The sequence below is a fragment of the Leopardus geoffroyi genome, chromosome E2, assembly GCF_018350155.1.
Source record: "Leopardus geoffroyi isolate Oge1 chromosome E2, O.geoffroyi_Oge1_pat1.0, whole genome shotgun sequence".
Lineage (NCBI taxonomy): Eukaryota > Metazoa > Chordata > Mammalia > Carnivora > Felidae > Leopardus > Leopardus geoffroyi.
The window spans coordinates 56554575-56582248 of record NC_059335.1 but is presented as its reverse complement, the minus strand read 5'-3'; the positions used below and the strand labels follow the sequence as shown (position 1 = coordinate 56582248).

The 27674-nt window shown below is 47.9% G+C and overlaps 1 protein-coding gene across 2 annotated transcripts in view; it reads right to left on the bottom strand.

Moving 5' to 3' along the window:
* CDH13 (cadherin 13) overlaps positions 1–27674 on the bottom strand; it is a 1038962-nt gene that overhangs the window by 476968 nt on the left and 534320 nt on the right. Inside the window, exons 5-6 of one of the 2 annotated variants that reach the window (XM_045441271.1) lie at positions 21186–21338; positions 17082–17596 (exon numbers count right to left, since the gene is read on the bottom strand). In XM_045441271.1, the coding sequence (XP_045297227.1) occupies positions 17543–17596; positions 21186–21338 (207 nt within the window). In that variant the 3' untranslated portion in view covers positions 17082–17542. Of the gene's footprint in view, positions 1–17081; positions 17597–21185; positions 21339–27674 lie in introns of those variants that run through there. The other variant, XM_045441270.1, reaches the window with a different exon arrangement.

Sequence of the window (27674 nt, the reverse complement as noted above, 5' to 3'; positions counted from 1 at the left end):
TGTCCCACCCCCTCTTATCACCAACCTCCATCCTCTCTCACCTGCCTGCCACCAGAGCCTGTAGCCTGCTGCCTGGTTTTCTGCGTTCACTGCGGCCCCCTTCAGCCTACCTGCCACACCCCTGCCAGAATCCCTGGTGACAGACGTGGCACATTGCATCCTGCCCCTGCTCAAAACCTTCAATGTCTCCCATTTCACTCAGAAGCCAAAGCCCACGCGAAGGACCGCAAGGCCTTGCAGGATCCCCTTCCTCCTCCTCCTATCTTCTTTAAACACGCTGAGCTCACTTCTGCCCCCAGGGCCTTTGCACTTGCTCTCAGGGCTGTTGAAATGGCTCCAGGCCCTGGGGAAAGAATTGAGGTCACCCCACAAAGGATAAAAATCTTTCCCTAGGGGTTTCCCTGAGCTCCTTCCCAGGCTGCAGGACCCTGGCTTTTGTAGCACTCAGTCCTCAGTCTGGCTGGCTGCTCACCCGTGTGTCTCTCTTTCCGTGCAGATTTCTGCATGGCTCACATCCTTCTCTTTCATCAGGCCTCTCCTTAACGGTCTCCTCTTCACAGAGGCCAGCCTGGACGATCCCATATAAAACAGGATATTGCTTACTCCTCACTTTTATCATCCTCCTCGCCCTCTTTAATTTTACTCAGGGGCACTTAGCAGCACCTGCCTGCTCTCTTGCTATAAGTTCCCCAAAAGCAGGAACTCTGGGTCATCGCTTAGTGCCCCGAACAGTATCGGACAGGTGGCAGGAGCCGAGCAGCCATCTGCTGAATTGAGTGTGTGAATGAGTGAGTGAGTGGGGCAGGAGGGAAAGAGAAAGGACACTTCAGAATAAGCAAATACAGTCACGGGGAATAGACTGGTTATAATGCTGCCATACCTTTCTGTCTTCTTGACATGCTGGGGCCCCTAGGACCTTTGGGAAAGGCTGACAGTTACAGGCAGCTACAGAGCTAGCCAGTGTGATGCCCCCAGCTCAATGGGTAACAAAAGAGGACCATCCTGGGGCCACGGTGTTGGAGGGAGGCACGTGAATCTTACCAGGGCAGATGGATCTGTTTCAGATTAAAAGGTGTTAATTGTCTTTGGTAGCCACTCTGTGTTTTGAAAGGGCTTTCCCGTCTTCCCTCGCGCTCTGGTGGCAAAGCACCCAGGCGGGAAGGTACTAACTTCACTGCCTCTTCCCATTCGTCTTTTTTATTTCCAACTTGAGGACCTAACCCTGCTGCTCTGCGTCTACAGCGATAACTTATAACCGAGCTACCGCTGATCTCTCCCATTAATGAAACCTCACTCTGTTTCTCTTAAGAATGACATGGTCAGGGTGGTTAAAGAGCCAGTGTGACAAGACAGGCACTGTATTTAGGGTGGGCAGTGACGCATTAGCCCCCAGACCAGCTTTTCTTGAGAGTATAATCCAGATGCTTTCAACAGCACACACACAGTGTTTTGCAGGGGCTGATTCACCTCTCAGATCTCAGTAAGAGATTCATTCCAGGCCCCAACTCTTAGCCCAGAGGTGAGGACAGCAGCATGTATGTGTTCCTCGCAACACGGCTAGAACAAAAGAGGTCTGTCTTGCCTGTATCTATGTCAGACCTAGTCCTCTAGGATTTGGAGACAGCTTTGTACAGAATGAAGAAGAAAGTATTCAAAAGGGGATGTTCGATGTCTCAAAACACAAGCCAAGATTGGTTGAATGAGCAGTGTATCTGAAGGATTTGACTCAGTCAGAACTTTCAGGTGTTTGAGATGGCAGAGACCGGGGTCTTGGTTGCCAGTCCAGCCCAGAACCTACCTGGAACCAACCTACGCAAGAAACAAAGACCACCGTGGAGACAGAAGCCACTCACCACTCACGAGTTTTCCCTAGGATTTCAAAGGCTCCTAGACATCTTTTCTCAACAAAGAATAGAGCAGCTCATACTGAACGGACCAGCTTATGGAGAAAAACAAGAGCTGTTCCTCAATCCCCGTCTTATTCCCTTGGTAGAAATGAACTTGGCAACCAAGGAGTCCAAGGAGGAAGAAACACAGTGTGACAGCAAACCAATGGCCCTTGACTTTGGAACACGTGGGACTAGATTCCCACTTTCCTGTCTTCTGGTTGGTTATATGACCCTGAGCATAGTTACATCATCTCTGATATGTCATTTCTTCAAAGCACTCCAGTGTAAAGCCTGGATGAAGCCAACATCAGAAGGCACAAACAATGTTTAGCAAAGCACTCACTAGACGCTCAGTTCTGTGCACTCAACATACAATATCTCATTTCATCTTGACAAAAGCTCAAAGAAGTAGGTCCTATCATTGCTTCCTTTTCACAGGTCAGGAAACTAAGGCCCACAGATTAAGCAACCTGCCTTCAAGGACACAGCTAGCAAGAGGTAACACTAATATGAACATAGACTTGTACGATGCTAAAGGTAGCTTTTCACCCAAGATTTCCTGGATCTGCAGTTGCCTATATAGTAGCTACCAGCCACGTGCCTATTTAAATTAAAATGAACTAAAATTAAATAAAGTGAAGAGTTCAATTTCATTATTACACTAGCCGTAGTTCCGGTGCTCAGTGGCCACCATATTGGCCTGCGCCATATTGGATAGTGCAGAAGCAGGCAGTTCCATCACTGCACAAAGCTCCATTGGACCACATTTGTCTAGTCCTTCCGTGATATGCAAGCACCTGGCTTTTAGCAGGCACTAATGAGTGTGAAGTTTGACAATGTCAGAAGAGACACAGGCTCTACCAGGCTAGCTCACAGGGTTTGATCCAAGTTGTGGGGAGACTGAAGGTTATGCAATTTGGCGGTCTACTTTAAGCAGAACACGAAGTCACAACACAACACGGGGAACAGGGCTTCAGAAGGGCCCAACCAAGAAACGGCCCTGAAAGTTCAGCTTTGTTAGTGTCACGGCCACCCGCCCCCCTCTCCAGAGCAAAGACCTAAGTGTGGGCCACCAAGCTACGGTCATTAACACATTGCCCTGCTGTGTGTTCTCAGTCAAGGGAACCACCTTCTCTCCCACCTTCTCTCAACGGCCAGTCTTGTGTTCTGAACCTCTCTTTAGGCTATATTTTCCTCAAGTTGTCCAACGTGGATCAGTTGTCCATGCTGCCCTGCAGACCACAGTGGGACAGCCCCCTGATCTTCTCTGTCCCCCTCAGCCTCACCCACCTCTCCCTCTTCTCTCTCCTCCCCCTCCTCCACTCCCTCTTTACTCCTGGTTTTCCTGCCCTGTCATTCCATCCTCCCTCACCATTTTCTATTCCCCATGATTTAAAGAAGATTGAGGTGAATTCACAAAATACAAAATTAATCCTTTTAAAGAGCACAAGTGAATGACATTTAGAGGAGTCACAATGCTGCAGGACCATTACCACTATCTAGTTTCACCAACCCCAAAGGAAACCCCATACCCATTATTCCCCTGTTCATCAGCTTTCTGTTTCTATGGATCTCCCTTTCGGAGTCACTTCGTACTGGTGGAGTCACACAACATACGACCTTCTGTGTCTGGCTTTCACGCGGCATCATGTTTTCGAGAATTCTCCACGTGTATCAGTACATCGTCCTGATGTAATGGCTGAATAATATCCCATTGTGTGCATAGACCACATTTGTTTATCAGGTCATGGACAAACTGAAACAACAGGAAGTGATGGGAACCAGTTTCCACTACATTCATGGAGAAAGAATGTCAAAATGTCTCCAGGATCGTTTTTCCGGAATGGCTGAACGTGCAGTATCCCAGGAAAGAGGGTGGGCATCCATCGGGCCTCTCCATGCCGACTGCTCCTTTCTGATCTCATTAATTAAATATTTTCCCCCCCAACATGATCCAAAGTATGATTTTTTTTTTTTTATAATGGTTAATAATTCCTCTAGGAGAATGCTGTTGAACGCTTGGGTTTTTAAATATGTGGAATTTGCTGGCTTAAACAGGTTTCTCAACTGCAGGTCTTTAAGATGTCTTTACTGTGTTAAATGTGCACCGTGAGTTTTCAAGAAGCAATTACAATTTTCAGTGTTTCCCAAACTTTTGGTGTTTCCCAGATGTTCCCAAGGGAGCGTGCGTGCGTGTGCCCCTGTGCTCTGATGGGCAACTCTTTGATCTCACAGCTCCCAGAAACGCTTGGAAAAAGCTATGCTATATATTAATATCTGAATCCTTTTTGGGTCCACCTAACTGAGGGAGGGTGGTCCACACACTTTAGAGACTGTAGTGCCTCCTCCAGGCTTAAAATAGGTACATTTGGAATCACAAGTAAAAGATCTTAAATGCATTTAAATGCAAATCATTCCTGAATTAATCATATAAGCGATATAAAGTGTCATGAGTTTGAATTGCAGTCAAATGGTAACAACCCATAACTTATAACATAATATCCATTTGGAAAATATTTTAATCCTTCAGCACTTCATGGCACACAAGTTTGAGGATCTCAAAGGCAGAGAGTCATAAAAAAAGAAAAAAAAATGTCTCTGAGAAATGCACATTCGAGCATATATCCTCACTCTATGTATTAACACTTAAAATATAATCTGCTTAAGTGTTCCGTATAGTTGGAAATTGTGTTTCTGAATAATATCTACATAATTTTCAATAAAAATAAACTTGCAGTAAATTATCGAGATCTTAAGGTACCAAAGACAAATGGCCTTTGCCGGAATTAGTTTTCCCTCAGGAGTAAGGAAATGGGATTTGTCTTCTGCAATGAGAAAAAAAAAAAATTAAAAACACCATGAAGAATAAAGAGCGAACGCTGGTGAGCTCTGCTAGAACATTACTGGGCGTGTCTCAGAATCAGGGGTGGAGACGCTGGGGCCAGGTCGCCAGCTATCCTGGAGTTGGGTTGGTGAAAACTCGCGTTGGTTAGATGCCAGGCTCACCCTCTGAGCACACATGTGATCCCACGCAGAGCTCACAGCAACCCTACGGGGTGGGTTTAAAAAAATGTTTTTAAGGTTTATTTATTTTTGAGGGAGAGGGGGCGGGCAGGGGCACAGAGAGAGGGAGACACAGAATCTGAAACAGGCTCCAGGCTCCGAGCTGTCCGCACAGAGCCCGACGCGGGGCTCGAACTCACAGACCGCGAGATCCTGACCTGAGCAGAGGTCTGATGCTTAACCGACTGAGCCACCCAGGCGCCACCCCGCCCCCAGGGGTAGGTTTGATCGTTCTCATTTTATACCAGAGTTTCTCAGCGGTGGCACAGTTGGTCTATGGGGCTGGATCATTCTTTGGGTGGGCACTGTCCTGGGAATGTAGGAGGTTTGGTGGCATTCCTGGTATCTACCCACCGCCTGTCCGTAGCATTCCTCTCCCCGAGGCGACAAGAGAAATGCCTCCTAACACGGCCCCTGATCCTGCCAGCACCGCTCTTAGGTGAGAACCCTGGCTTAAGTGGGCCAAGCCAAGCACTCATCACTTCCATCAAGTGTGATGGAGTCAATGCGTGCAGCCTGGGCTCTGGAGACAGAGGAAGCAGGTTTGTCATTTGGCCCTTTCACCTAGAGCTATGTGACCTGTGTCCTGACATTGCCTAAGCCCCAGTTTCTCCCAATAAAAAAAGGAAGAAAAAAAAAAAAAGAGTGTCTACCTTCAAGGTTCTTGGGAGTATAAAGCTCCTGCTCTATTCATTCTCAAATCCCTTGTGCCTCAAGCAGTGTCCCTGGCATGGCAGGGGGACCTTGGAAGAGATTGCTCAGGAAATGCGACATAGTCAGTGGGGAGCCAAGCCAGGCTGCCGCCATTTTGTGCAAGTTGCACTGGGGCAGGACTCTGGAGCTGCCTGGGTCCAAGGCCTGTGTGCTTTCAGTTTAGAGGAAAGCACCCGGGTGGTTCAGTCAGTTGAGAGTCCAGCTCTTGATTTCAACTCAGGTCGTGATCTCATGGTCCGTGAGATTGAGCCCCGTGAGATCGGGTTCCGCGCCGGCAGCGCTGAGCCTGCTTGGGATTCTCTCTCCCTCTCTGTCTGCCCCTCTCCTGCTTGCTCTCTCTCTGTCTCAAAATAAATAAATAAACATTAAAAAAAATAAAAATAAATAAAGTGAAGACTAGCGTAGGGTCAGGATCAGGTGTGCTGGTGCCTGCCTAATGACGCTGAATAATTGATACTCCATCCGGTGGGTAAGAGGGCATGATAGCAGGTCACTCTTTGGGGCCTCCCCTTGGGCTAAGTAATGGATCCAAAGCAGCAATGAAATGACATGAAAACCCAGCGTCCAACCATTCCCTGATTCTCACTTGCCCTCAAGAAGACAATCCTCGTAAAACACAATGAAACTCTAAACACTTCAACGTAAGCACACGTCTTCTCTTCAAGAAGAGAAAAGAGGACAGTGTGAAAGAGGCCTGGACACTGGTGCGCTGGTGGGAAAACCCATCAGCGAGTTGCCTCCAACCATTGAGAGAGAGAATCACGGGACTGCCACAGAGGGCCGGCCGAGAGTCTCCCCTTTCTAGTTCTCTCTGTTGGCAGCCACACTGGCGGCTGTGCCCTCTGTCCCCAGGTTCAGCAGGTGGCGGTAGCTGGGGCCGAGCTGAAGACCATCCGTCACTTACCAGCATGGGTGACCGTGTACAAATTCCTAGCCTGCTCGGTGCCTCTACTGTTTCATCTGTAGAAGGGGGGTATGGTGATAGGCAGAATGGTGGCCCCCAGAGGGGTCCACATCCTGGTCCTTGGAAACTGTGACTATGTTAGGTGCTGGACAAAGGGGAGCCAAGGTTGCAAATGGAATTAATGTGCTGGCCAGCCGATTGATTGATTGATTGATTGATTGATTGATTTACTTACTATTTATTTATTTTTAATGTTTATTTTTAAAAAAATTTTTTTAACGTTTTATCTATTTTTGAGAGCATGAACAGGGGAGGGTCAGAGAGAGGGAGACACAGAATCTGAAACAGGCTCCAGGCTCCGAGCCGTCAGCACAGAGCCCGACGCGGGGCTGGAACTCACGGACCGCGAGATCATGACCCGAGCCCAAGTCAGCCGCCCAACCGACTGAGCCACCCAGGTGCCCCGATGTTTGTTTATTTTTTAAGAGAGAGGGACAGAGCGTGAGCAGAGGAGGGGCAGAGGCAGAGAAGGAGACACAGAAGCCAAAGCAGGCTCCAGGCTCTGAGCTGTCATCACAGAGCCCAACGGGGGGCTCGAACTTACAACCTACGAGATCATGACCTGAGCCGAAGTTGGAGGCTTAACCGACTGAGCCACCGAGGCGCCCCTATTTATTTATTTTTCAAAGATTTGTGTTTTTAAATGTTTATTAATTTATTTTTAAGTGAAAGAGGGAGAGAGGTAGAGAGAGAGGGGGACACAGAGATTGCCAAGCAGGCCTCATGCTGTCAAGGTACAGCCTAATGCGGGGCTCAAACTCACAAAAGGGAAGATCATGACCCGAGTCAAAATTAAGAGTCGGACACTTAACCAACTGAGCCACCCAGGCACCCCCAGCTGCACTTAAAATAAGGAGATTGTTCAGGATTAGCCAAGTGGAGCCCATGTGACTGCAGAGTCCTTAAACATGAGACAGAGAATGAGCAGAGAACCAGAAAGATGTCAGTGTGAGCAGGAATCAACCCTCTGTTGTTGGCTCTGGAGACGGGGGAAGAGACCACAAGCCAAGGCAAGTCGGGGGCAGGGGGCGTGCTCTAGAAGCTGGAGGAAGCAAGGAAATGGATTCCCCTGAAGCCTCCAGAAGGAACCAGCCTTACCTGCGGAAACCTTGACGTTAGCCCAGGGATACCATAGTTGACTTCTGGCCTCCAGAACTGTAAGGTCACAGAGGGTTTTGGTTTGAAGCTACCAGGTTGTGACAGATTGTTACCGCAGAAACGAGAATTGATACAGGTTCCTAACTCACTGAGTCAGTGTGAGGATTAGAGAAATAGTGACCACAAAGGCTAAGTAAGCCTACATGGGGTCACTGCATCATGGGTGCTGCGGCTTACTGACAGCAAGAGCCAGCTTCAGAAGAGGCCCCGGGCAGGACAGCCCCCGGCAGGCACCTCAGCCCTGCACTCAGCATCCTGCGCAGTGCTCCGGAGAAGCAGAGTACTGGGAGAGAGAAGCAACCAGAAGCTTCGTCTTGTTGCTACAGCCGCAGGCTTCTCAGGCCCTGTCTTGCTGTTGTGGTGTGTAAAGTTCATTTGGCTCTGCACTGAAACTTGAACCGAAAATGCATTTACGTGGGGCACCTGGGTGGCCCGATCAGTCAAGTGTCCGACTCTTGGCTTCAACTCAGGTCATGATCTCAAGGTTTATAGGTTCGAACCCTGTGTTGGGCTCTGTGCTGACAGTGTGGAGCCTGCTTGGGGTTCTCTCTTTCCCTCTCTTTCTGCTCCTCCCGCTTGCTCTCTCTCTCTCTCTCTCAAAATAAATAAACTTTAACAAAAAAAAAAAAAAAAAAGGAAAGAAAGAAAATGCATTTACAATTAATTGTGTAATGCCAGTCACCCACTTTTCTGAGCCTTTATGACTAGCTGGCCAAGACCACTTATGCTATGCCCCAGGTGTTAGCCATCAAAGGAACGTGCACCCCAAAGCCACGTGGGTGTGAGAAGCACACAACTTGGAAAAGCACAGGGCTCTCCTCCTGACTTTTTCTTGTCAAACATCGTCAATCCGGTCTCGGATCCCACTAATGTTGTTTGACACACTAAGCCGACTCGCAGCGAGGATGCATTTTCTCAGGCTTCTTTCATTTTACTCCACCTCTGGAGTGCCTGGTCTGGCACACGGAGGTAGGCTCAGTGTGGCCCCAGCAGCAGGCAGGGAACGGGCATCCCTGAGTGACAGAGGGCAAGCAAATCCTTTTCGGTGAGCAGATGGATTGTGCTTAAGGGGCCCGCGATGCAAACTTGTGCACCTTTAGAAGAAAGAACAATAACACGGGAACGATCTTTTTTGCACTGAATGCCTTGCTGCTAGGACAAGATAAGCCGTCTTCATAATGAAGATCTTAAAACACATGCCAATCAAAGGAATCAATAGCTAACAGGTCCAGCCAACTGTGTTTAATAAATGATTTTGAGATAGCACACCGATAAACCCCCACAGAAAGCAGAAGTGAAAGCCTGGAATTTTAACAAAGAATGTTCACTTGGCCTGGAGGCTGAAGCAAACGAAACGGAAAGGACCGGCCAACGTATGGAGCTCCCCAACTCCTCCACATGTGGATTCAGAATAAAGAAAATTTCTCTAGTTTACTCTTGTCTACAAGGGAACGTTAATGCCAAGCTTGGGGAAGTCAGGGCTTTATCTTTTATCTGTTTTCCCGAGTGCCTGGTAGGTACCGGGTTCTCAACAAATGAATGAGTCTTTGGATTAATTTCCATTTCACGGCAGTTTGTGTGTTATTGTCGACTTGCTGAAATAAATCTCCCCGAAACGCAAGTTGGAGGTCACTCGCTTACTGAAAACCCTCTTAGGTATCCTTAGAATAAAATCCAAGCTCCTTACCAGCCCTACCAAGCCTGGCTCCTGGATTCCTGCTACCCTTAATCTCAAAGGGCAGTGAATGTCCCCACTATGAGTCTGGATGCATCTCCCAGGTCTTCCTGGGTGAGAAAGCTGTTTATCTGACATCTGACATGTGCCACTCTGGCTGCAGAGAGCTGGGGACACGACTCCCAAAACCCAAACCGGAGAGTGTCATTCTGCAGCCTAAAATCCTCTAACATCTGCCTGTCACCGTCACCATGGGGTATTATTTCTAAGCTCATCCTTTAGCACACGGGGCCTGGGAGTTCTCTGCCAGTCCTGTCCATTCTGTGTCTCTCACAGAGGCCCTGCTCTCCAGATCCCTCGGAGGTGCCTTAAGCCCTTTCTTCTATCCCTCCACCCTGGAACACTCTTCCTGACCTGTCCCCCCCTCCCTGTCACCTGGTCGACTCCTCATTCTCAAGCACTTGTTTTTACATCACGTCCTCTGGAAGGCTGTTCCTGACCCCTGTGGTGATGTCCCCAGCTAGAAGGTGAGCTTTCCAAGGACGGGGGCAGTATCCCTGGCTCTGGTGCCCTAGAAGCAAACACAGACCTCTCATCTATTCAAGCTTGATGAATATCTGAGTGAACAAGCTATGGGATATTTTTAGACCCTCTAAGAGGCCAGCCCTGGGCTGGGGCCTATAGATCACAGCATGCAGAGTCTGCCCTGCGCACTCTAAGATACTGAGCAACATCTCTGACCTTGACCCACTAGATTACTTGACCCACTACTTCCCCCATTGTGACACCCAAAAATGTCTCCAGATATTTCCAGATGTCCCTGGGAGGTGGGGGGGGCACAAACATCTGCTGACTGTGGGTGACAATGTGGTCAAGAACCCCTGCTATCAAGGATACTTCTGCCCCCAGACTTTCCACCAGGCCTGCCCCCAAATGTCATCTCCCGCCATGGCCTGCCAGGACCACACAGCACGTCGTATCCCTCTCTGCATGTTCAATCTGCTCCATTTTTATTCCCAGTCCTTATACCCACCTGACATGTCACATACTTGCTAACTGCTGTTTATTGATGGAGTTCTGTAAAGCAGGAACTTGGTGGTTTGTTTGCAGCTCTGTCTCCAGCACTTTGAAACAGCAGCTCACATGAATCAGGCATCTTGTCAACATCAGCTGAATCAGTCCTGTGGTTGATCTGAATCCTACCTGATGCGGCTGCCGGGTGTATGCTGGCCCTGATATAGATGCATCCTCCTGGGGCCCCAAGTTGCCTTTTTGTAAGCGCTGCCCCATTTCCCTCCACTTCTCTTGGCTTGAAGATAAACTCCACCAGCAAAAGTATGCACCCCTCCATGCTCTCCCTTCTACCCTGGGATTTTGCCCACAGGTTCTCTCCATTTCAAATCTGCCCCAATTAAACATTCAGCAGTGGGCCAGCCAGAATTGAGGTGGGTAACCTGGGGGTTGGTGGCTCCCCAGCACTGGATGAGACATGACTCCCATCTGTATCAATCTCCCATCATGAGAACTTCCGGCTTCCAACATGCTCAAGGGGAACTCAGTCGCCATTATGCTATTACTCCCCCAAGTGTCTCTTGGGGCGCCCAAAGCTGGTTTCACAAAGGCTCCGGATCAATGTCATCTTCTTCTTCCCCTTCATCCTTCCCCTCGAGTGGCCCATTTCACCATGGTCATCCACCCCTTAATTACTAACCTTCCCAAGACAAAGTGCTGCCTGAGTTCCTGGGGGGTTAGGGGTGGGAGGGGTAGCTCTCTTCTGAATTACATCATCCTTTGTCACTTGGCTTCACAGCCATAGTGGTTGAACCTAGAATTGCACCCTGTCTTTTGCAATTGGGTTAATTAGCTTCTGTTCCTCACATCCAATTTTGCACAGCATCTCATAAAAAAAGACTAATTCCCATCATTTTCTGCCCTCTAACCCAAGACAGTCAAGCTTACATTAAGGAGCAGAGCACGACCTGTTCCAATCTTCATGCCTCTTTCATCCTAGTCTACGCCCCTGAACAAACACCTTCCCGCCCCTGCTCGTTTTCACCAAATGAAAAAAAAAAAAAAAAAAAAAAAAAGAAACTTCATGCCTAGTGATGAATGCAGAGAGCTGGAGAGTCAGCGGTGGGAGGCAGAAAGTTTCATCTGCGTTTGCAGGATCTGGTCCCAGAGTGGTCAGCCTCAATGCCTGCTTTCGCAGGATAACCAAACATCGGCAAGAGATTTTGAGTACTGGGAGTCAGAGCTGTTGGCCAGTTATTGAATTGGCTCTTATTTGTAAACTTAGCAGCTCAGATTAAGCGGATCTCAAGGTGCTTGCTGTTGTGATGTATTGTGATGATTCTCTGGCACCTGGAAAGACGAACACCAGCAAGTCTGGTGGAACGGGTCCACGAGGAACGGATTTGGCTGTAGTCAGACACCGGGCGAGCAAAGAGGAGCTGCTGTCACATGTTTATCGGTCCCTGAGCCTGTGTGGGGGCCACCTGCGGGCCCGGCGGGGGGAGGAGAAGGCTGAGGGGTGTGAGGTCTGCCCACCCGCCAAGACTCAAGCCGCACCTTTTCTGAGGAGTTTGTGCTGATGGAGTTTAGAAAACCACGCTCCCACAGCCCCGAGTGAGGAAGCATCTTTGCTGAGTGGACCAAATAATCAGTCAGGAGCACCTTGGCGGTCTCATCCAGGCAATGCCATTTACCTTCCTCTGGCCTCCGCTTCACGAGCTGTGCCTGGCAGATAAGGCCAGGTTGCAAAATCAAGTGCTTGGAATCATAAAGACGGACCAGGAAGGAGCCAGAGGGAGATGCTTGAGGGGCACCGGGGTGGCGAGAAACCAAAACCAAACCCTGAATTCTTTTTTCTTTTCTCCTCCTTCCTTTTACTTCCTTTCCTTTCAAGTTTATTTACTTATTTTGAGGAGAGAGCATGAGAGCAGGGGAGAGGAAGAGAGAGAGAGAGAGAGAGAGAGAGAGAGAGAGAGAATCCCAACCAGGCTGTGCACTGTCAGCGTGGAGCCCAACGCAGGGCTCGATCTCACGAAGTGTGAGATCCTGCCCTGAGCCGAAACCAAGAGTCGGACACATAACTGACTGAGCTGCTCAGCTGCCCCTGAATTATTTTTTTTTCTACACGTAGTTACAAGACAACCTGTTCATTTCTTTATCCAATTCTGTTTTCCTGCATTTCAGTTTTTTAAGTGCCTGTGTCAAAAGAGATGCTGGAAAGGAGTGTGCTTCAGATGTTTGCTCAGAGTCAGGCAGTTGGTTGAGACAGCAGTAAGATCTTTGATTTCCTATAATACGTGTTAGAAACTTGAGATTCACAACAAACTGACCAGGTAGGGGTCATCATCCCCATTGGAATAAACCAGGGTAGAGATGGGTTATATTAATCCAGTGGTTCTCAAATTTGGCTTCACGGTGGAAACAACGGGAGTTTTATGAACATACTTGGTCCCACTCCAGGACACCCTGATTTAATTGGTTTGGAGTGCAGCTTGGGCATCAGGGGTTTTAAAATCTCCCCAGATGAGGCTCAATCAGTTAAGTGTCTGACTCTTGGTTTCGGCTCAGGTCATGATCTCGGGGTTCGTGAGTTTGAGCCCTGCATCAGGCTCCGTAATGACAGTGTGGAGCCTGCTTGGGATTCTCTCTCTCCCTCTCTCCTGCTTCCTCTCTCTCACTCTCTCTCTCTCTCAAAAATAAATAAAAATAAGCCTTAAAAAATTATATATAAAAAAAAAATCTCTCCAGATGGCTTTAATGCACAACAAAGTTTGAGAACCACAGATGACTCACTCATGGTTATAGATCTAATAAGACAGAAAAGCCGGTTCTGCTGACCCCGGGGCCAGCTTCCTCCTAGCAGGAATTTTCTCCTGTACCAGCTCAAATATTCTGAAGACACTTTTATGTCTGGCCTAAAAGGTTGGTTTCTGAGATATAAGAAAACACTCAGTAACATGATCTTTAACAGTTATCCAAGGTCTAGACAGGACGGAGCAAAGAAACCCCGGGACAAATCTGCCTGGCTCCCAGCAGCTGTTACAGAAACAAAAACAAAGGCAGTTTTGAGGACCACAAACTGGATTTAGAGGGCTTTCACACGGCGTACCAGAGCATGTAGAAAAATAAGCATCTTTAAGGTGCAAACGGGTTACCCCAGCACGACTGTAATGGAATTGGGTCCGAGGCCACCTTCATTGATGCAAATGAATGCATCAAGCCAGTTGCGGCCATGCAAACATTCAGAAGCACTCTCAGAGTAGAGCGAGGGGGTCTCAGACAACAGTGAGCACCAGAACCCCCGGAAGGGCTAGTGAACACCCAGACTGCAGCTGGGCGGGACTGGGAATGTGCATTTTTAACAAGTTCCCAGATAACAGATGCTGGTCTGGGGGCCACATCTTAAGAACCGCCCATCCAAACATGTCCCTTCTAAGAAGTCTCACACGATGTTACCGCACCCAACTTTGTGATCTGGGTGCCTGGCAACCACTTACAGCTCTATTTCACCTGCAAGGAGCTTTACCTCCAAGACTGATCCGTGAGGTGATTGCTCTCAATTCGGGAACACTTAGCGGCTGCCCTGAGCAACTCTCCTGTACAGCCCGCTCAGCAACACAGCCAGGGCGTGACGCTGAGGAGGGAGTCAAAGGCAAACAGAGGGCAAAGTACAAGCTGACACCCCACTGCCCCACTGACAGTCCTCCGTGTGCTGCCCAACAAAGAAGGGCAAAAACAATGGTTACCCGATAGAGATCAAAGTCATGTAGGAGTCTCCATCAGTTTGTCTTAGTAAATTACAAGAAAAAGGCAATCTTAGCAATAGCCTAACCTCCAGAAAACCATAGACTCAGTTTCCTGGGAGCCCTAACGTCAACCTCCCCTCCACAGTGATGTGGAAGACAAAGGCAAGAAGGAAATGGCAGGCAAAATTAAATTTCCTTATAAGCTGTGGCCCATTGACAAATACTTGAGGCAGGCAAAGGGGAACATTTCTCTAGGAATGGACTACTGTCTTAATGCTAACGCCTCACTAGAGGGAAAAACCACCTTAGCTTGACAATACTTAGCCTTTTGGTATCTTTATGATCCTTTTTAGCATATGAAAGTCCTTGTGGAAGCCTCCCTTTGGCCTCCCCCAGCCACGTAGGATAAACCCAGTCACTCCTTCCAACCCTAGGGCAGCTCTTTCTGCCAAGAAGTCCAGTTCTGTGCTTTAATAAAATCACCGTTTTACACCAAAGATGTCTCAAGGATTATTTCTTGGCTGCTGGCTCTGGACACCCCCCCCCCCCCCCCCCCCCGGCCACTCCAAAGCCACATCAATGCCGCCATCTTAGTGTCAACATAAAGACGAGAAAATGAGAAACAATAAAGAACTTGCCAAAAGGCGACACTGTGAAATGGCTGATAGTCACCTGTTTTTTTCACCTGTAAAAATGGCAACCTCCTAGAATTCCTATGGCAGCAGAATCAAACCTTAGTAGGTCTGATTCCAAAGGCTGAGCTTTTAACCCAAGTTTTCTGTCTCCTCCCCATCAAGGCTCATTCCAAGGCCACGTGCCTTATTGATAGCTAGGCTTCTAATAGTGAGAGCAGCTCAGAGGTGTGAGGCCACACGCTCTCCTGTGCATGGGCTGGTGACCTGCCTTTGGACCGCCATGCCTCCCGCTGACTGCCTCTTCCCTGGGATAAAGTGGTACCGATGATGTGGCTGATGCTGTAGATGTCAACACCACTCAGAGCCCCTTGCTAGCTCAGCGACAGTCCTTCATATGACCCAGGTTCTTCCCTGTGGACATCCCAGCATTAGACTTGGCAACAGAAGTAGGACTTAAGGAAGCAGCTCTGCTTTGCAGATCTAAGTTCCGGAAAGCACGCTGTCAGGATCACTCCACATGTCTGGGCAGCCAAGGCAGAGATGCTCCCCACCGCCCACCCTCCCCCAGTTCTGAGCATCACGGGAGCAGAGGGGTAGGGAGAGGTGGCAGCAGAGACGACTCCTCTAGAAAAGTGGTTCTCAGCCAGAGGGCAGTTTTGCCCCCATGGGACAATGAACGATAATATCTGGAGACACCTTTGGCCAGCAAGACTGGGATGGGGGTTGCTGTCAGGAACCAGTAGTTAGAGACCAGCTGTGTTTCTAAACACCCTGCACTGCACGGGCCAGCCCCCAAAGCAAAGGGTTATCCAGCCCCAAATGTCAATAGTGCCAAGGTCAAGAACCCTGGCTCTAAAACAGTACCATCGATGGCTGGGCATTTCCTGTAGCACAAGTGTGGGGCAGGTCCCCTGCGAGCCAGGTGGTTGGATCCTCTGGCAACTACATAAGCTCCCTGTATCCTTTAATAAATCCCTTTCTTTATACATTAGTTGGAGGGGGGGGGGGTTGTTGACTACCACGAAGAATCCTGCCTAAGAAAGATGGCCATGGGGGAGACGAGACTAGTGGATGAAGAAGGGTGTAGCTGGTCCCTACACCTGAGGGCAGGGGGAGCATTCCAAGTACAAATATTGTCAAGGGCAGTGCAAGCCTATCAAGTAATGTGTGCCTCATCCACATGGACAACAATCCACATGGACATTATTTATACACAGGTTAATCACCTAAATAATTCTCCAATCTGGAGAAATCTACACATCTCAGTTCTCTAGGATCACTAATGGTATGACACATGTATTTCCAGTCGACAGTATCATTTTTCACTTTAATGCATTTTTTTGCCAGATTGTCTTGGAGCTACTTATGGGTTAGAAATGGGGCAGAGCCACATGAATGAAGGGGAACACAGGAGCAAGGACATCTTCTTTCTGCCGGGTGGATTCCCATTTTAGGGCAACAATCTTAGCTACAAAGTCAAGACGTGTCCAAGAAATTGGCTTGAAGGAGAGCAAATTATACCCCAGAAAGTGTGAACAAATATTCAGAAGGAGACCGTGAAATCCTGCTTATGTGCTGAGGCCACGCACACAGGTGGTTCCAATTACTAGTTCTGTAATCGGGCATGACGACATTAATAAGTTCATCTTTGTGAAGATTGAATGAGATCATCATTTAGGTATGTAGCATAGAGTCCTGGCACACTGTAAATGTTCAATAAACATTAACACCAACATTAATAACGATCATTTATCTAGGGAACCACTTTGGCCCTCAGCTAGCTAGATGAGCAAAGGCAAGATAATAAACCAGTTTCACAGGTTTGTGTATCTAGTATTCTAGAGAGCTCCTGGGCACCTAATGATGCTGAGTAAATACTAGTTCTCTCTCTCTTTCCAAGTGTCTTTCTTTTCTCCTGTCCGGCTCTGACATCCCCAGTCCTCAGTATGTCTCCCAACCATGGACAACAGATCAGGCTGAATATGTCCTGCTCATGACATCAGCACACTACCACAGCCTTTCTTCCTGTTTTGCCTCCTACCCGCCGTCGAACCCAGCCCAGACTGTCTACTGGCACCCCAACCTGCCTGACAGACTCCGTCCCCCACTCCACTCCTGTCCTGCCGTATTGACAAATTCGCAGCCAGCAGATTATATTCACAGTGTGAGGGAATCATTACCACCTGCTAATATTTTTATAGAATTTCATAAACTTGGTCATTCATGAATCATTTACAGTACTTTATTCCAATGAAGAGTTCACAAATCACTCAAATGCTGGCAAAATGCATAATAATGAGTAATATTTCAGGAGGCTTTGCATTAATATGTCAGTTTCCAATACTGCGAGAGCTAAATTATTCTACCAGGTGCCACTTTGGGTCAGAGGCTTGGGAAGCCCTTTGGGGGCCGCGGTGGGGGGGTGGGCAGGTGGAAGTAGGTCATGGAGAAAGATGGGATTTGGGAAGACATCCATCATCTAGTCACACCTCCGCCCTGGCCCCAGTAAGTGGAGTCCCTGGGAGAGAAGGCTGGGAACTTGCAGATTAGGTATGAGACTCTAACTGGGGTAACACAGGAAGAGGCATTTCTTAGGAGTTAGAAGTGCAGGGCTTTGGACGTGGAGAGAAGCAGATCCGGACCCCAGATTCCACACACATCAGCTCCGAGACCCTGAACAAGTTACTTCACAGTTCTTTGCTTATCTGCAAAATGGTGTTAACGTCTACTTCTGTAGTCTCCTGGGCGAAATGAGTTAAATAAGAGAGCAGGTATGAAGCGTTTCCTGCAGGATTAGCCATGCATTGTTCCATAAACAGTAGCTTTAATGATGGCACACATTTGGGGACCCAAGGACCAATTTGTCCCCGGTTATTTCTTATTGTGCAAATCCCCAAGGCTGAGTTCAGAACGCTTTCCTGTGGGGTGTGGGAAGCAGCAAGTAGCCCTGACTTGCAAGTGAGGAGATTTTAACTAGAGGCTAAACAACAGACACCAACAATGGAGCGATTACAATGGAAATTCATTCACCCACAGGCTCCCTGCTTTTCAAACTTCCCAGAGGGGAAAGGAAAACGTGGAAAGCGGAGCAGAGGATCCAGCTCTTTGAAGAGGTGTGTTTGCTACCAACCACGATGACCCTGGTGAACACGGATGGATCTGATTGTGCTGCTAAGATAGTAAATTATTTCTGAATAGGTGCTTTAAATGGACAGGGATTGCAACATTCCTGTGCCCAAAGTATATTAACGAAAGTAAACCAGTCAGTCCAGATACGGGAGAACCTAACACAGGGTGATAGGAAGGAAACGGGACAAAGACCTATCTAAGAGTCGGAGGTGTTGGGGGGATGGCATTGGTGTGGGGGGTTGGAGAGTGGCTCGGGCCAGCGGAAGCTGGGCTGCTGTAGCCGGTACTCTCCTAAGACCCCGCATTCCCACCAGGCATCAGCATCTCTCCACTGGGCACACACAGCCCTGTGCCAGGGGTAAACCAAGTCAGACAACGAACGAGACACAGCATTCTGGCAGGGACACCTGTCCAATGGTGAGGAGTTTAAAGCAGTTCATTGTGAAACAGAGCCTTGGCGGTAAAATGAAAGCTACATGTGAGGGCAGGGAATCTGGCGTGTCTGGTTTCCCCCCATATTCCCCCAACACTGTGGAGGAAGCCCCGCACTCTGTAGGTTCTCAAACGTGTGTAGAAAAAAATGAAGTGAACAATTAATCACTATGCTATGAAGTACATTATGAAACTATTAACACAAACTCAAGAGCACCCATGGAAAATCGATGCTTGATCTGGGTGGGCGGGGCGACAACACAAAGTCCTTGGAGTTCTCCTTTACCTTCCTCAACATCATTAATCTCTGGCTCCTGTGGTAAGATCATACGGTGCTTACTGTGATTCTGGCATTATTCTAAATGCTTGACGCGTATTAACTCAGTTCATCCATGAAAATCCTGCAAGATCAGTATTGTTATCATTCCCATTTTACAGACGAGAACATTGAGGCAGACACCATGCCCAGGTTCCCACAGCTAGTCCATGACGTGATCGGAACGTGGCAAACGTGGCTGTGTGCAAAATGATATGTTTTTAATTGCTATGCAACTATACGGCTTCACTTTTACGAAACATATGAGAAGCTCCAAGCTACTGACGAGGCTCTATTTTACTCACTGATTAACAATTGCTAGTTAGTCACAGCTAGTAATTTTATTTTGTACAATCCTTAGAGGTGCCAGTACTAGTCTTCTTTCACGGATGAGAATTATAAGATCAGAGAAGGTAAGTGGGTCATCCAAGATCACATAGCTCAGGAAGTGGCAATGCTGAGACTCGAAAGAATTTGCTACTTCCAAGCTCTTAGCTGTTATCACGGTGCTACGAAATTATAAAATGTACTGTATCCTTAGTTTCTTGGGTCTGAAAATTAACGGATATTCCCACGATAGGCATGGGAAGAGCAGAGGACGTGCACTGGTGCTGGTTTACGGTCTGTGCTGGTTTTCCTTTCAGGAGCTGCCGCGTCACCCCCGGTTACTGCTGAGGCCAGTCGGACCCGGGACTTTGTGAGGGTGCCAGTACTCAGTTTCTACAGCAACCAGGTCCCCCCTAGGTACCCTAAGACACTCTGCTCACCCCTTGGTGGTCTCCGATAGATGGTACCCCTGCAGAGGCTCGCAGCACGTACCCTTTGGCAAAAGCTTCTGAGAAGGGGGTCTGGGAGGCACCTGCATCCTCCCCGGATCCCGGGCCCTCGGGCAGACGGGGTTCTACCACCTTCCATTGTACCACTCTATTTGTCCAGTACTTAGCTTCCTCCAACACCCTCAGACTGTCTCCTCCTCCCTGAACACCCACAGCAATCCAGTAGGGAGGTGAGTGTTACTCGCATCTTATGGATGGGATCCTGAGGACCAGAGCTTTCCTGGTCTTCCCAAGGTCAACAGCTCGTGGTGACAGGGCAGGCCAGACCCAGGGGACCTGTTTCCCACCCGGAGCCCTTACTTCTCAATGCAGTGTCCCTTCTCCCTCTGTCTGCAGAAAAGGAAGAACACGGGTTTTTTGGGGAGAGGCAGTAGTGTTTCTGAAGGGGGATCAGGATATCCGTACGCAGTGTTTTGACCAAGAAAACCAGAGATGCCAAATCTTGTCTTAGAAATCAATCACCACCTTCTGACCCGGAGCCAGGGATATACACAGGCTGGGGCAACGATGATGGAAGGCAAACATTGTTGGCTGAACCCTGTTCCCATGGTGCCTGCTCACAGCCCGGTGCGCTGCAACCCAAGGAGGGTTTTCCCAGAAAATGTCTGAGAATTCCAACACGTTCCTCAAAGACTGAGCTTACCACCCTCAGAGGCTTGGGTCTATAACACAGGCTGTGAAAATGGAATTTATGGACGGTGTGGTAGAGAAGGTATAGGACTGACCTCAAGCCCGTATGAGATTCAGGGCTCACCCCAATATCTGTTTGCCACTACTTTGGTCTGTGGGTCCCGAAGGGGTATACACTAAAGGATAAAACTATCCTTTTACAAAGGGCCTGCTCTTTCTCCATAAAAAAGCAACCTAATTATTTTTAGAAAAGTCAGAAAACACAAAGAAAAAGTCAACAACACACAAACACAACGATTACCATTTTGGTTTTTCCTCTATCGCGTTTCTTCACAAACGTACGCCCGTTGTGATGTGTGAATACTCAATCTGCAGCGCGGATTCCATATGTATTTGTGTGTCTGTTTCCATTAAATACCTTGAATTTCTCCCAAATAACTAGAACTTCTTCAAAATATTTAAAATGGCTGTACAAAGCTTCCTTGCAAAGTTGTGCCATAATTTAACCACTACCCCATTGCTGAATATTTAGCAAAATTGTTTCCATTCTAAGCATGATGTCTTGCTCTAACATTATTGCACTAAAATCTAACTAAATGCCTTCCTCTTTCGTAAGGATAGATTTCTAAAAGTACAATGATCACATCCAAAGGTTTACACCTTCTATAGCTATTCATTATCAAGCTGCTTTTTGGAAAGCCCAAGTTGCCCTAAAGGTTCTGACCTCCTCTGAGATCCCCCAAGAGCCCTCCTCCTTGGCCTCCAGTACCCAAAGTCTCACACAGGCCTGAGGACTCTGTTGATGAGATAGGGCCCCCACTGTTAGCCTGTTGGGGTTCAATGCCACTCGGCTCCCAAAGAGACACACTCAAAGCCGCACAGCCCGAGGTCTCATGAAACACACAGAAATAACGAGCTCAGTGGGAAGAAAACAGCCTCGAAAAGCCACATGTCGGCGTGCAGGGTGGGCACTTGAGGGGCACTCACTTGATAAGTAGCGATCGTTTCTCTGTCCAAGGTCCTTGTCACAGAGACACTGCCCGTGTTCTCATTGATTCGGAAAATTCCTTTAGGCTCTTGATCCACTCCCTTTCCAGTGAGCCGGAACTTAGACCCTTCTGGTCTGTCACTATCGACTACCTGGGCAGAGACACAGAACAACATTTAAGACTCTGGCTGAAAAACACAGAGAAAGCACGTTTTAAACATACCTCGGTGACCAAGGCACTAATCACAGGTGCCAACACAGAGCAGTCAGATAAAGTTGACTAAAGCAGCATCACCAAAAATAGCATATCATCGCTTAACACCTTTCATCCTGAAATGCAAATCTGTGCAGCTTACAGCCAGGGAAGCTTACCAGCATGGGGGTGACATACATCTCGGGATAGATCTAGGAAGGAAATAACTCCAGGAGGTGTAAGGTCAGACATTTTTATTATTTGTAACTCTCAAAAAAGAGATTGATTTTTTTTTTTTATTGTAAGCAAGAACAAATGGACAATGGGGAAAAAATGAGTGGGCAGTCTTTTAATGGGCAGGCATTGGTCAAGGTTCTAACTCTTTACAGAACTCTGCCATCAACAGTGCCACTCACCCCATTGCTTATAAGGAAGTAGGTACAGTGTTGTAAGCATTTTACGTGCATTTACAAGTTTAAAAAAAAAAACTCACAACAATGCTGGTGGGAGGGGACATTATCATTCATACTTAAGGGATGAAACCCCTGAGACACAGGGAGATGTAACTATGGTCACAGCTATGAAAGAGATGAAGAGACGATTCAAAACCCATCTTCCATTTCTTTAGGGATATTGCTCTGCAACAATGCCAGTTCTGAATTTAAGAGAACCCCCTACAGGTTGTCAGCCTTGATTTGACACTTGAAGATAATTCAGATGATAGAGATTGATGGAGTAAGATAGTTCTAGACAGAGGGAACCGCACAGACACAGGCAGCAGGCAGACGAGAGGGAGCCTACAAAATTCCAGAAACTGGGAGTTATTCGTGGGGTTTGAGGGAGGTTCAGGGGTAATTAGGAGCCAAATTTAATTCGTTCGTTGTTTTTTTTTTTAATAGCATTTGAAGATACTCACAGATTTTAATTTCTTTTTTTTTTTTAATTTTTTTACATGTTTTATTTATTCTTGAGAGAGAGAGAGAGACAGGGTGTGAGAAGGGGAGGGGCAGAGAGAGAGGGAGACACAGAATCAGAAACAGGCTCCAGGCTCTGAGCCATCAGCCCAGAGCCCGACGCGGGGCTCGAACTCACGGACCGCGAGATCGTGACCTGGCTGAAGTCGGACGCTTAACTGACTGCGCCACCCAGGCGCCCCACAGATTTTAATTTCAATAGCATTTGAAGATTCCCAACTAAAGAGAGAATTATTATTTGCATGAATTGGTTCTAGAGTTTGCCCAATTATTTATCCGTATTTAATGCCACTTTATCATCTATATCTGTGAACAAGAATTCGATGGTAACCATGTTTTTCGGTCTGACAATTTAAAGGTCAGAAACAAACATGCAGAACAGTTAAATGAAAGCTATACCGATCCAGCTGTAACCAATTTACAAGTGAACAGGCACCTGGGGAACACTGTTGGAACACTGTCACCTGTACCTGGAGGGTTTCGGTGGCTAGAACAGGAAAGGCGCCTTCTGGTGGAGTCAGTCTCCCTCAGAGGCTGCTCATGGCTGGGGGCCACCTAGCCTGCAATTCCGGCGGCTGCCACCAGGTGGCAATGGTGCCTAAGGCAGCGTGACCCTTCTACCCAGGTTCCTCTGCCGTGCCCAGTTGAGTCAGAGACCGACAGTTCCACAGAGCAAGTTTTTTCTTTTTTTCTGATTGAAAATTTTACTTAAATACATTGAGAGTTTTGATTAAACACCAATTATCTCTGTTTGCTTTTTTAAGATTAACATAAAATGTCATCTAAAGCAAGATTTAAACTAAGGCATGTGATATCTTCTGAGGAAACGGATTTTTAATCGCTGCTTGACTTGATTTAATCCAACTGATGTTCTCCCCCTGACCCACTCCCCACTGCTTGGGAGCTCATGAGGTCAGCAGCCTCTGCATATTGGGCTCACCCCTGGATCCCAGTGCCCGGCACAGTGCCTGGCATATGGCAGGAAACAGTGCCAGTATCTACTTAATAAAAAACACCACCATTCAGACAAACCCATGTCCCAGTCCTAGCTTGGTCAAAGGCCAGCTCTGTGACCTTGAACATGGCCTTCTTGGCTCTTGATTTCCTTATCTGTAAAATGAAGAGAACACCCCTTATTTCTCAGGGCTGTGAGGGTTTAATGAGATATTGTGTGCAAAGTGTACTTCCTGGCAAACAGAAGGGGCTCAATGAATTGTAGCTAATGATACCCATGCTCAGAGTAATAATCGTAACAAAATCGTGCCATCATTGTTATTGGGTAAGACTGAGACTTTCAGGCATAAGAAAACATGTTAGCCATAACATTAAAAAAAAAAAAAATCCCTAAAAGGGGCTTGTGGGTGGCTCAGCTGGCTAGGTGTCTGACTTCAGCTCAGGTCATGATCTTACAGTTTGTAGGTTTGAGACCCATGTTGGGCTCTGTGCTGACAGCTCGGAGCCTGAAACCTGCTTCAGATTCTTTGTCTCCCCCCTCTCTGCCCCTCTCCCACTTGTACTCTGTCTTTCTCCGTCTCTCAAAAATGAATGAATGTTAAAAATTTTTTTAAATCCCTAAGAGAACACATTTCCTTTGATTTTTATTTATTTTTAAAATGTGTATTTGTTTTTATTTTGAGAGAGAGAGAGAAAGAGAGCGAGCGCACCAGTGGGGGAGGGGCAGAGTGAGAGGAGAGAATCCCAAGCAGGCTCCACACCGTCAGCAAAGAAACTGATGTGGGGCCCAGTCCCATGAACAGTGAGATCATGATCTGAGCTGAACCCAAGAGTCAGACGCTTAAACAATTGAGCGTTGAGGCACCCACGTGCCTCACAAACATCTGTGGTTTGGGAAGAGAAGTGCTCTGGAGACAATCTCACTGTGGGAAGGGGCAGCCACACAAAATCTGCTCTGTGTTGTCACCTCCCTCCCTCTGTCCCCCTTTAACCACTTTGGCCCAACTGTGAATTAAAGCCTCTTCCTCTCACTCCCCTGAGCACACCCAAGGCATGCAGGTCCCCTCCAAGGCCGTGCTGAGCAGAGACATAATGTGACAGGAGCCCTACACGAGCTGTTGTGCTGTCCTGCTCCCAGGAGTGGACAGGAGTGGACTTCTGACCGCGTCTGGGCCCCAGACAAGGCCTGCTGGGGAAGTTTTCCATGCTCTGACCTCCTTTCCAGACACTTCCCCAGTCAGAGAGCTCTGGGAGCACAGTGATCCAGACCTTCTGGAAGGTCCTGAAGGCTCTCTTGGGTCAACTATGGCCACTCCCCCTCCCTTTTCTCCATTTCCCCACCTGCTGCTCAACACTGAATTCTGGACTCAGAGTTCAGAATTCTGGACTCCCCACAGGGCCACCTTTTATCTGCTGAGGTTGGGTCTGGCTAAGTTCCTTGCTCTTGGGGAGCTTGAGTCACTTGACCTCACAGAAGCAGCATCTTGGCTGCTGGATTTAAATGACTTCTTCCCCCAGAAGGAGGAAGTCCCGTTGTGAACACCTCTGCTTTGTGCTGCCAATCCTCTCTCTCTATTTGTATCTTGAAAGGCCTAGGTTTTTAAAAAAAAATTTTTTAATGTTTATTCATTTTTGAGAGAGGGAGAGAGAGAGAGAGAGAGAGAGAGAGAGAGAGAGAGAGAGATGGCATGAGCAGGGTAGGTGCAGAGAGAGAGGGAGGCACAGAATCTGAAGCAGGCTCCAGGCTCTGAGCTGCCAGCACAGAGCCCGACGCGGGGCTTGAACTCGCGAACTGTGAGATCATGACCCGAGCGGATGTCGGACGCTTAACCGGCCGAGCCACCCAGGAGACCCTAAAGGCCTAGCTTTTAACATATATATTGAATCTGCCTGCTGGTCCTCAGAACCGTGTCCACTTTGAAGGAGCGCCCACAACCACACCAAGTATGGTGCCCCAGACTAATGAGCATTATGGGGCCACCAGCCCAGGGACATGAAGGGCATCATGCTCCATAGAATCATGGTCTCAAGATATGGTTCCCTGGACCAGCAGAGGCATGGACTCCTTCGAAATTCGACTTCTCAGTTCCCACCCAGAGGCCTGGATCAGGAAGGCTCGGGGTGGGGTCCGGCGTTGTGGGCTTTGTCGAGCCCCTGCCAATTCCCATGAGCATCCCCCCCGTTTGACAAGCCCCATCTATACTCATTAGAACTGATTTCCCCTGCTACTATTCAGAGGCCGAAAGAAGGCTGGGGCGTCTTGCTACTCCCCTCTAGACCGATTTTAAACCTACAGCACTGTTGGGAACTATTTTTTAAAAAACCTCTTCTCTAGGATGTTGTGGAACAGAATTGCTGGTTCACGAGACTGACATCTCTACCTGCATCGCAACACCCCAAGGCCGGGGGAGACCTTGGAGAGGAAGGCATGGGGTGGAGCTCGGGTCCCAGCGAGAAGCCACGAGTCTGGGTCCTTAGGTGGGACTTCAGAGGGACCCCAGCCCACTCCAGCCTCACTGATCTGGGGAGACAGAGGTGTGCAGTGGCCACAAACCCACGGAGGGCACCCCCCCTCCCGCCATACCTCAAAGCTGGTTCATGCTAGTCCAATGGGTTTCCAGATGAGCTTTATTACACTATGTAAAGTCCCGAAAACTGCCCAGGGCCGTCCTGGCTGCGGGGGGGGGGGGGGGGGGGGGGGGGGCGTGGTTCTGTTTTTGTTGTTTAATGTGATGGGATATAAGAAATCCAGGGCGCCTTCTGGTCAGAACAAATCCTGCCCTGAGTCTCTGCTCAGCAGGAGTTGTTAACACCCATTATACCACATAGCAAGGCTTCACAATTAGCTGGTCTTTCCTATTACTCTTTGCAATTCAACACTTGTTTTCACAGTGGGATTTCTCTTTCTCTCTCTCTCTCTCTGCCTTACTTACCCTCAGAGTTTGAATGGGAAAAAACGGTAGCTAATGATGAGACCGAACTTGGGCTCCTGGTGCTGACACCCAGGAAGGGCATGTGAATAGCATTCGGGCATCTTGCAGCATACCTGGGGAAAGTGACTTCCCGGGGAGCCATGGGGTGGCCAGCATGCAGGCCTTATCGGTGGCAGAGCACAGCGGGGACCAGAGTCCTCTGCACCAGAGAGGGACAAGAAATATGGAGGCCTGGAGCACGCAGTGATAGGTGGATCTGAATTGCAAAAGGACGTTCATGCTGCATACTTCTTAGGGCTGTGGCCCCGCGATGGACAGAGCAAGGCCCTCTGTTGAATCCCCCAAGTCCTGTTCTAACCTGTCCTCTGCTTCCAGCATCAGGTTGAGCGCGGTTTTAAGGTCTTCTTCTATGAATTTATACACATGTATGCATTCATAGAATATACAGCAGTTTCAAAATTTTTTACCGAAGTTAGATCATTCTGTGTAAATTATTCCACATTCTCCCCCCTATTCAGTGTGGCTGAGATGCATTAGAAAAGTTCATATATAAACTGTTTTGGGGGGATGGTTTTACATTTACAGAAACGTTTCAAAGATGGTATGGACTTCCCATATACCTTTCACTTAGTTTCCCCAAATGTTAACATCTTATGTAACCATGGTCACAACTGAGAAGTTAACAGTGACACATGGCTCTTAGCTAACTAAGCTCCAGATTCTGCGTATTCAGATTTCACTAGTTTTTCTGCTTCTAGCCTTTTTCTGATCCAAAATCCAATCCAGAGCCCCACATAGCCTTCTGTCCATGTGGTTTTTAGTCGTCCATCCTGGTGCATCTGTGTGGGTTCGGACTTTTCCTTAATTGTACTGACATCAGTGTTTTTCCCCTTTGGAAAATGTATTCAATATAGAAACAGGACAGTCACCAGGCTTCGTACACCCTGTTTGCTGTAAGAGCTTCTGGCCCCAAAATCGGGTGTCTATACTCCAACTCAGACCTCCACTAGAGACTTTTGGTTGTTTTGTCCTCAGGGCCTAGAATGGTACATAGGACAATAAATATTTGCGCGCCGAGTAAGTAAGTAAATAAATAAATAAATGTGATAGTAGTCTCCTCACTGGCTTCCACGTTTCTGATTTCTCTTTTCTCATCCATTCTTTTTAAAAATTTTTTAATGTTTGTTTTTGAGAGAGAGAGAGAGAGAGAGAGAGAGAGTGCAAGTGGGAGAGGAGCAGAGAGAGGGAGACAGAATCTGAAGCAGGCTCCAGGTTCTAAGCTGTCAGCACAGAGCCTGACACAGGGCTTGAACCCACAAACCTTGAGATCATGACCTAAGCTGAAGTTGGATGCTTAATCAACTGAGCCACCCTGGTGCCTCTCTCACTTCCTGTTCTAATTGCAACCAGAATGGTCATTCTAAAATGTATATA